The sequence below is a fragment of the Hakea prostrata genome, chromosome 4 (genome assembly GCF_041222555.1).
Source record: "Hakea prostrata isolate BN-2017 chromosome 4, UWA_Hpros_2, whole genome shotgun sequence".
NCBI classification, from domain to species: domain Eukaryota; kingdom Viridiplantae; phylum Streptophyta; class Magnoliopsida; order Proteales; family Proteaceae; genus Hakea; species Hakea prostrata.
The window spans coordinates 28,163,529-28,173,787 of record NC_142603.1 but is presented as its reverse complement, the minus strand read 5'-3'; the positions used below and the strand labels follow the sequence as shown (position 1 = coordinate 28,173,787).

Genomic DNA, 10,259 nt, shown 5'->3' with positions numbered 1-10,259 from the left:
CCAAAGGAGATCTTCATGTTCGTTTCCTATCTACTAAGGATCAACTAGCTGATATCTTCACCAAGCCGCTATCTACTCCATGTTTCAGCACCTTACTGTCCAACCTCAAGGTCACTTCACCTCCCTTGAGTTTGAGGGTCATGCGTATTAAGGATATATCTAGAAAATCAACCAACATCCTAGCCGCCACTTCATCTCAAGCATATGCGGCCATATGCGGCTAGGATTGCTTCCAAGAGTTCTACTGCTGTTAGAAGTTTCACAACTGATCAAACTTCCAAGAGTTCTACTGCTGTTAGAAGTTCCACAGCTGATCAAACTTCCAAGAGTTCTATTGATGTTAGAAGTCCCACAGTTGAGCAAACACCAGTTATTACATACAAGAAGAACTCTACAATTGGTACTCACAAAGACACTAGGTAACCCAAAGGAGATATTGATTGGTACAAACTCTTAATCAATATTTTATGTAATCTAAAATACTAGAGTTCTAGCACCACAACCACAAGACTCCTAGAACTATACAGAGAAGGACTCCAAGAACACTATGAAGAAGGATTTTGTATCTGTATAAAGCTATGTACTAATTCATTGTAAATCAATGTAATTATTATTTTTTGTGCTCTTTCATACGCACACTCAGACTCTCTCTCTCCTCAACGTCTCTCTCTCTTCTTCTCTCTTGCTTTCTTCAACTATTATTTTCTTCAATAGATACAAACAAGAGATTCCCACATATTTATGTTTAGTGAATCTCCCACAAAATCCAACATTTTTCTTCTAAGTCAGAACTATATTAGAAAAAGAACAGAGGAAGAAGAAAGAGGTGTTTCTGCCAACGAGAATTGACAACCGGTGATATTAGGTTAAACTTAACTAACTTATATATAATGAGAGAAGAAAAAAAAAAGAATTTTATTGGACGATTTAGATTTAATTTTAACAAATCTGATTGTGAATATTTAGAGTCGTTCAATTAATCTATTCACACTTCAGCTACATTTTAGCCGAGATCTTGGAATATCAATGGGCTAAGTAACCACTTCCAAATTTGAATTTGAATTGGTCTTTATCATATCCTATGGAGCTGTGTAACTACTTCCTATTATTCCGTAAGTATAGTTGAGCAATTTGAAATTTGAAGTTGAATCTGAATTGCTTGATAATTTTATCCTCTACACTTGCCATGAATCACAAGACGTACTCTTTACCCAAAAAACAAACAAGCATTAATTAATCTAAACTCAGGTCTCTATTACGGTACTACATATCCCAACAGAGACTGATAAATCAGAAGCTGACAAAGCTGTAGGCATGAGCATGAGCACGAGCTCTACATAGATTCTTCATCTCTACCTTAAACTCACAATTACAAACATCATAGCTGAGCAGTTCCACCACATTTGGTGTCCAATACAATAGTATTACTCGTCTAGGATTCTCCATCACAATAAGTGGTTTAAGTGAACTAGTAGGATGTCCCGGAAATGATCTAACGTTGATACTGAATTCACGACTCCAAGCTTGTTTCTTAGGATCATTCAGAACCCACAAATTCAGCTCATAGGGTGTGGCTGTACAGGTGAAATATAGAGAACCTCTCATCCTCACTAGAAGACTGTGCCGTGAAGTCGATGATTTTGGACAGCTGATCACCATGAATTTCTCGGTTGCAAGATCCATTACTAAAATGCATCTATGTGATTCTCTTAAGGCCATCCAATATAGGGCGCCATTAATTGAAACGGTACTTCCTAATGGTTCATAGCTTTTTGGCATATCCAGCTCTTTCCAAGACCCACTTCCACTACTGCAGTCACCCAATGTAAATATCCTACACTTGTATAGGCTTGGGCCGCTAATTTGTTTCAAGGTAATCACAACCTTGTACTGCTGAGTTGAATTGTCAAATGCTAACAAAGACGAGCACTGCTCGAAATTGTTGCCTGGGAGAAATCGAGGAAGTTTCAGATGCAGTTTGGTAACAAGGTTACAAACATAAAACTGCAGGACCGAGTACGTCCTTTGTAAGACAAGTTTACAACTATAGTATCTCTGTAAGAGGACGAGACCATCACAGGAGTCTCGAAGAATAACTTCATTCTCCGCCAGTTGTTTGAAATTGAAATCTATCTGTTCTTCTTCTTTTTCTATCTCGAAGTAGGAAAGGGCGCCCAGATTTTTTCCTTGAAAGATGATCCCTCCAGCAGTTGCGGATCGTTGGAGATGTGCTTTTGTGAATTGAGGGTCTTTGGTCAATGCGAACCAATCCTTGCAAACAGAGTTAAACTTCACAATATATCTTGCAGGTAGTTTCAGAAGAATTTCCTTTATAACATCTTCAGGGAGACGACCACTGCTTCTCTGGTTAGCCATCGTAGTTTCCTCACTAACAGGAAAACGATAAAAAACGATACTTCTATTTTGGTTTCTACGTTAAGGAGGAGAAGTTCTGTTACCAATTTGACACAAATTCTAATGCTTCTCTGGTTAGCCATCGTAGTTTCCTCACTAACAGAAAAACGAAAAAAAACGAAACTTCTATTTTGGTTTCTACGTTAAGGAGGAGAAGTTCGGTTACCAATTTGACACAAATTCTAATGCTTTCCGTTCGCGTCCAAAGAAAGAAAAAATTCGCCCTTAGTGAGGAAACTTTCTTTTAAATGGCTCCTTTTTATATCTATTCTCTACGGGTGTCAAATTGCAGCCCGAACCCTTAAAACCAAACTACACCGGCCCGTTATAGCCCGAATTGGCTCGGATTGAATCTTAATGGGCTCTATTTGGGCTGAGGGTGGTAGAACCTGCATCAACCCGAACCCAAACCGCAACCTGTTATAAACCGTTTTACAACCCGTTTTATAGTTTTACATTAAATATTGTTTGAATCATCGTATTACTACTAGGTAGTTGGTATAGACTATCAAAAAAATCTGAGTATGAATTCAAAGATCAAATAGTCTTCTATTACTTTTAAAGGACAATTAGAAGGATTAAGTATGAATGCCCAATTAAATGTACCAAGTTTGTTTAAATTAAGTAAATATTTATCCAATTCAGAGGTATGTCTTTGCATATCAAGTTAAATTAAGTAATATGGAATGACTTTTCATTTTTTTTAATGGGAATTGATCAATAACAATTTTGTTTTCCATAGAATTTTGGCTCTTGTTGCAAGATGCTCAATTATTTCTTTTTGTTCTTTTTCTTGCATATCATAAATTGTTAGCCCAAACCGTTAGCCTAAACCGTTAATTAGCTCGAACCCAAATCCAATAAACCGAAACCGGCCTGTAATCGTTATTTTGCTAACAGGCCGTGTTTGGGCTGGGTGTACTTGAGCCCGAAACCGTTAAGCCCGACTTGAAACCGCTCCAAACCGCACCGTTGACATCCCTACTATTCTCATTCTCAATTATTGGAAATTTTCAAAATTTTACAGTGTTGGGTGAAAATTTCATTTTCTGCCAAAAATTTTCAAGTTAAGATGAGGGTAAAATGATCAATACACATTCTTTTATGAAAACCAATTTTTTTTCTTCTTCTTCTCCCACCTCTGCCTTCTCACTCTCGAACCCTATACACGACTTTAGCAAGAACGAATGTTGACAGTGGCTGTAGATTTCTCAAGTCCTGCAACAGATTTGTCATTCTAAAAAGTGAGATGGAAAAAGCCCTAATTGAGACTTCAATGAAGACGGTGGGAACAATTCCTACTTTGGGAGATAAATCAGCGGAGGTCACCTCGCCGGAGGAACTTGATCAGATTCAACGAAGTAATAAGAAGATCAAAAGGGGAAGAAATTAACAGATCTCGGAACCATGGATGGATCTGTCTCCTGTTTCGTTTGCTGAGATGGTCAAAGGAAAAAGAAGGGAAATAGGAAGAGAAGATGCTATTATGGTGGAGACTGCTAGATATGATAGTGATGGTTTCTATACAAATGAAAATTCGAAGGTGGAAAGTGATGCTGAGGAAGTTGAAGCTGATGAACAAGTACCTGCAGAGGAAGACGAATTTTGCCCAACAATTGTTCTGTCAAAAGAGGAGAAGGAAAGGCTTTGCAAACCGTGGTAGCAATCGGTGATTCTGAAGCTTGTCGGGAAGACGGTAGGGTATAATTTCCTGTTAAAAAAATTGCAACAATTGTGGTAACCAAGTGGTGCGTTTGACCTAATTGATTTAGGACATGATTATTACATTGCAAAGTTTAATCTAAAGGAGGATTATCGAAGAGTTCTTACTGATGGACCCTGGATCATATTGGACCATTATCTCTCCATTCGACGGTGGGAACTGGACTTTAATCCAACGAAGGCAGAGGTAAATAATCTGATTGTTTGGGTGAGATTTCCAAGTGTTTCCATAGAATATTTTGACAAAATTTTCTTTACAAAATTGGGTAATAGAGTTGGAAAGGTCATCAAAGTAGATTCCACTACTCAGGCAGCAACTAGAGGGAGATATGCTAGGGTTTGCATTGCAATTGATCTGAGGAAACCTCTGCTGTCCAAATTTCAAACGAAAGGAAGAGTCCAGCAAATCCTTTATGAATCTCTGCACTTACTATGCTACAAGTGTGGCAAATTCAGTCATTATAAAGAAACTTGTCCAGATGAGGGTGGGCATTTTGCAAATGTCTCAACATTGGAGGAGATCATTACTGTAAAATCCAGCCCTATCCTAACCCTAACCCTGACCCTGACGCTGACCCGGATCCACTGTTGTTTATAGGTCCGAAGACCCAAAGCGGTGGTAGAAGAGACTTGTGACCCTTTTGATTGATAATTATGAGTCGGAGTCCGAGCCCATGGACATTGACGATGATACCCCTTACTTGAGTGCATTGTCTGTGTTTAGTGAGAATTTGCGCATCGAAGAAGAGTGAATTAGTTGAAGTACCTTTTGGAATCCCATACACAATCCGAAGGTATTTCTAGAAACTAGACTTCTTGATTGAATTGTAGAAGAAAACCCCATTCAATTTGACCCTGGATAGCCCTCCAAATTTCTTCCCGAAGTTGCTGAACTAATCCTGATTTTTCTGTTGAATTTTAGTTTGGTCGATGCCATTGACCAAAGAACATCGACCAAAGTTTCCCAAACTCGAAGTTAATGATTCTTTGGAATATTTCCTATTCTATTTATACTAGCCTCGTGTTTTGAGCCCTATTCCAATCATTATCACTCCTGAGAACGTGGGGAGAGCTTCCCAAAGCACCTCCTAGGCATTTGTGAAGAAAATTCCACCCAAATCATTGCTAATCATTGTTCCTTGCCTCCATCAACAAGTACAAGGTATGATTCATCACTCCCACTCTCTATTCTATGCTTTTCTACTCTTTTCTATTCCTTCCATTGCTGTTGAGACCTTGGAGATGGTGCTGCAACCTTGCAACCATCACTCCAAGTGTCCACTCTTGCTTAACCCATGATCCTCTCACTTGTCTATTGATGCTATGCTCTCATTTCAAGCCTTGCATATGCATTCCTTGATTTTCTTCTTAACTTTATGCCTTCTTGCACAAAACTGAGGTATATAGTGTGCTATGTACATGTTTATCACTAGCATATAATCCTAATCAAATTCCTATAAGTTCCCTTAGCTAATGCATACCTTTCCAATGCAAATGCAATTGATTTCAATCCATGCTATGATACTTGTCTATTGAACTTAATAGCCTAATTTGGGGCTTTCTATTTAGACCATTAGATTATGTTAATTCCTTGATTTATAGTGTCCTCATATTGTTCTTAAGCATCCGTCCAAGTTCAGGATTGATCCGAACCCCGGAAGACCAATTTCGGACCAAAATCCCCAAAACCCATTATGCAGCCCCAAAGACATTTTGGTCGATCCTCTTTGGTCGATGCCATCGACCAAGCCATCGACCAAACTTGTTGCTGACAGCAACCTCAGCCAGTTTTGACCCGTATGACATCTGATCTTCCCGATTTCTTCTCTAACCTCTTATTTATGTTTGTTTAGGGTCTTAACACTACTTTTGGATCATTCCTTGGTAATTCTTGATTCGTCATCAACTCAACCTAAGGTAAGAATGTTTATCGCCATAAACACATAGGCTATGAACTTATGTTTTGGTGCTTATACTTAGTGAACATAGTCTCTTAATTGCTTTTGAATAATATGGGATTGCTATACATGTTTTAGAACAGTAGTATTATAATTTCATATACTCTTGTCATAATGATTTATTATTCTTGTTACTTGTATTCATGATGGATCAGTTCGATGTTATAATTTAACTTTCATCATGATGATGTATCAAATGTATGAGATATAATGGACTTGGGTATGTGATTGCCTAGGTATAACTTGGGATTGGGGAGTTTCCTATTGACGCTTCTGTCCTTGGGCATCGGAGGGAATAGTATGGGATGTTCTCCGAAGGTGCCTATTGACACTTTCTCAGGTAATTGGATGACATACATAGGATTGTCTAGTTGTGTGGCTAGGATTGTCCTTGTCGTGTCAGACCCGAATCGGAAGGGTATTGAGATCGAACGACCCGTGGTAGTGTATGGTTTGATGGGCGCTCAAGACTGGTAACCAACCCAGGGGAGGACATAAACCATGCTACGAATACCCGAAAGGGGCCATTTATTGGTAGGGTTGCAAATAGCTAGACTTGGGCTCACGGGCGCTCAAGACCGGTAACCAACCCGTGAGAGGACGTGAGAGCTTCCCGTTTACTATTTGTGGATGACCAATAGGGTTGATGAGTCCGTAATCCGGGATTACGCTAACTCTAGTGTGAAGGATACCGGAAAGGATTGCCCGGGGCGAGGAATGGACGTATTTGGATCTGAGTTGATACGACTGAGTAGATGACTTGCATTGGGCTAGGCTTTACCTTGACATGCTCCAATACTTATACCAAATGGTGATGTGAGAGAGTGGTGACCGAATCCCCTACCATGGTTTGAGAGGACTTTACCCAACTACTATGACAGTCCCAAGATACGGAATTGGTTGAGGGAGAGTGACTGACAACCCAAAGAAGTATGGTGCTATGGCTTAAAGCATGTCTACCTTAGAGACTAACATTCATAGAGTTAGAATCATATTTGCATCATATGTTTCATATCACATTGCATTATGTTATGATCTATATTTATATGATTTTGAATTATGGAATAATTGCCTTGCTGAGTTCTTTTGTGCAAATGTTGTTAGATTTTCCCGCAGGTATTGAAGACTTGGATGACACATTCTACAAGACGGACTTTGATCCCTCATACTATCCTCCGGGTGGTAGCTATGGTGAAGATCAGAGTTATGGTGCCGAAGAGGATTACTCTACGTACCAAGGTTAGCCCCACTATGGTGAGGGAGTGGCTGTGTTGGGCTTTCTTCTTCCACACTTATGAGGAGACAATCATTATGATAGAAGAAACCCTTGCTTAGTGCCCCATTTCCCTGGATTATTGTTAAACATTTGGGATATGTAATTAACTTTCTTTGAGTTACTCTTTAATTATGGGATTGTAACTTAACTTGATTTTACTACTTTTCCGCTGCCTTGAGAGTGTGACTTTCACTCATTTTTTCATTCTTATGATTACACTTATGCACTTATCTTAATTTCCGCTGCCAAGTCATTCTCTCTGTTATCGTTTTAGTTTTATATTTTTTGCAATAGCTACCTTGCTTCTTCTGAAAACTTCTCTTAGAATGATACAAGAGGAAGTCGATCTCTTTCTTCATCTGGAGAGATTTGCCTGGTAAACCCTTCACATTCTCTTGAATTTGACTCTGAAAAAATAGTGTACTACGGCAAAGACAGAAATAGGGTATGTCTGATTTTATGAAATAGATTCTTTCTGTCTTGATCTCTTTTGTAGTACTATTAGCCTCTTTCTTGTGATTCTGGATATTGTGGTGGATGTGGAATTAACTGGTCTTGGACTATGTAGAACTTAATGTATATACTGTGACTTGGTTCTTTTATTTTCTTCACTCGAGCCAAACCTATAGTTGTTCTACTGTCTGATTTGGTTTATACCCACTATATTACTAGTTCTGAGTTTGTTTTTGTTTTGAAGCTACGTCGTAACCTGCCACCAATCCAACTGTAGAGTCGTTAGGTGTAGAACTCAATATATGATCCAACACTGTTTCTACTAGACATTTTCTACTGTTTTTGTAAAACCCAGCCCTAACCTTGACCCGGAAACCTTGTTATTTGTAGGTCCAGTGACCCGAAGTAAAGTAAGAAGTCAGCTTTGGGCCATCCCAGTGGAGGACTTGGTGTCTGGCTTTGAATCCATGAGAGTTGATGATGAAGTTCTATTTATGGAAACTGAATCTTGATGAAGATCGGATTAGTTGATGGACTTGGAGTGCTCTCTATCTTGGTTTGAAGGCATTTCTACCTATTAGGTAAGTCACTTGATATGTGTGCAAAACCCCTTTAGGATTGGATTTGATCTGGGCCTTCAATTCCCTGTTTTGGAATTGCTGTCTGCATTGGTCGACTGATTGGTCGACTGGACCAGTCGACCAATCCACTCGACCAATGGGTGTTGTCTTTGGCAATTAGGTCTTGCTTGCTCTATTTAAGTCCAATCCCGAGTCTACTTCGTATTTGCTGCCTCCAAACTCTTTGGAATGAACCAAAGACCTCTGCAAGTCATCTCCCTTGCATCCTTGGTGATTTTCTTGACGGATCTTCGTCAAAACTCTTCCTTTTGCATCAAAGGTATGTCTTCACTCTCTTCTTCTCCTCCATCTCTGTTTTTCTTTCCTTTTTGAGTTGAGACAGTAGAGGAGATGCTGCATTCTCTGTTGCAAACATCTCTGGACTTGTCTCTCATGATCATCCTAAGGATTAATGGCTAAAACAATGATCTTAACCATGATCATTGCAAGCTTTTGAAGGAATCATGATAAAACCATGATCTAGTCTTTGTTTAACTTCTGATTTGAATTCTGATCTCCTTGGATCTTCTAGATTGATCATGTTAGTAGTCAATTGTTGTGTTTTCTTTTCATGATCCATGATCTATCAATCTCTAGTTGTTTCTCTTCTACAATACCATGTTTTCTTCATGAATCATGATAGTTACATATATGGTAGGTTTTGTTTCCTTATTTAGATTTATGTTTTTAAGTCTATTTCCTTGAAGATCTAAGTATGCTTTTCATGATACCTTTACCTGAAGCAATGATCCATTCTCCTATTGTTCTTGTCTTTGATTTCTATCTTGAATTCTTCAAGATCCATGGTTGATCTAATTATGGTAACTTTTTGTTTCCTAATTTGGATCTTGATGGCTTGATTCGATTAGTGTTTTGAGGTCCCCTATATGTTAGGATACTACTGATGTAGTTTACCCCTTGATTAGTACCCTTTTGAACCACCAAATTCGGATTTTATATCTTAAAACTCTGTTTTTTTAGGCTACTGTCTGCATTGGTCGACTGGACCAGTCGACCAATCCACTCGACCAATGAGTACAAGCAACTCCGAATTGGTCCGTGTTGGATGTTTTGGTATCTTTTCTGTTAGGGATCTTTCCTAATATGTTGTATACACTTGTTTAGGACCTTCTTCTCAAGTTTGCCAAGATCTTACTTGATTTCTTAGGATTCCTTTGCGAGTTATAAAAGGTAAGGATGGTTACTTCTTTAACAACATAAATTGCATATCTTAGTTTCTATATTTGAATCTTGTTAATTTATTTCTTTAATTAGATTCTTATAATGTTATACTATTGTGGTACTATCTTGATATCAATAGCGTTACTTATTCATATTGAATTGACTCATGTATGATTTACTTACCAATTATATACAAAGTGATTGTAATTATTGATTTCTTTCCATATATGAAGTTACCATATATGTGATGATATGAATTGATGCATGTGTATGCTTAAGTATGGTTTGGAAAGGAGAGGTGTCCTTTTGACACTTCTGTCCTTGGACTACTACGGGAATATTATGGGATGTTTCCGGAGATGCCCTCTGGACACCTTCCTAAACTGTTGGATGACATATCTAGGACTGTCTAGTAGTGTTTGGCTAGGATGTCCCGTTATGTCAGACCCTAATCGGAGGGGTATTGAGACCGAACGACCCGTGGTAGCAATGGGGATTCATGGGCGCTCAAGACCGGTAACCAACCCGTGAGAGGACAGGAATCACATTGTGGGGGCCATTTATTGGTAGGGTTGCATATGGTTAGACTTGGGCTCACGGGCGCTCAAGACCGGTAACCAACCCGTGAGAGGA

The 10,259-nt window shown here is 38.9% G+C and overlaps 1 protein-coding gene across 1 annotated transcript; it reads right to left on the bottom strand.

Annotated features, from left to right (window-relative positions):
- Positions 1-1,290: 1,290 nt before the first annotated feature.
- On the bottom strand, positions 1,291-2,376 carry LOC149018644 (putative F-box protein At5g38810). Its single transcript, XM_089153934.1, has one exon. It carries the CDS (start codon positions 2,374-2,376, stop codon positions 1,291-1,293), a length of 1,086 nt encoding a protein of 361 aa, XP_089010060.1.
- Between the last annotated feature and the right edge of the window lie 7,883 nt (positions 2,377-10,259).

Bases quoted from the DNA above. Each gene is read 5' to 3' on its own strand.
- LOC149018644 (XM_089153934.1), bottom strand. From the start codon at position 2,376: ATGGCTAACCAGAGAAGCAGTGGTCGTCTCCCTGAAGATGTTATAAAG.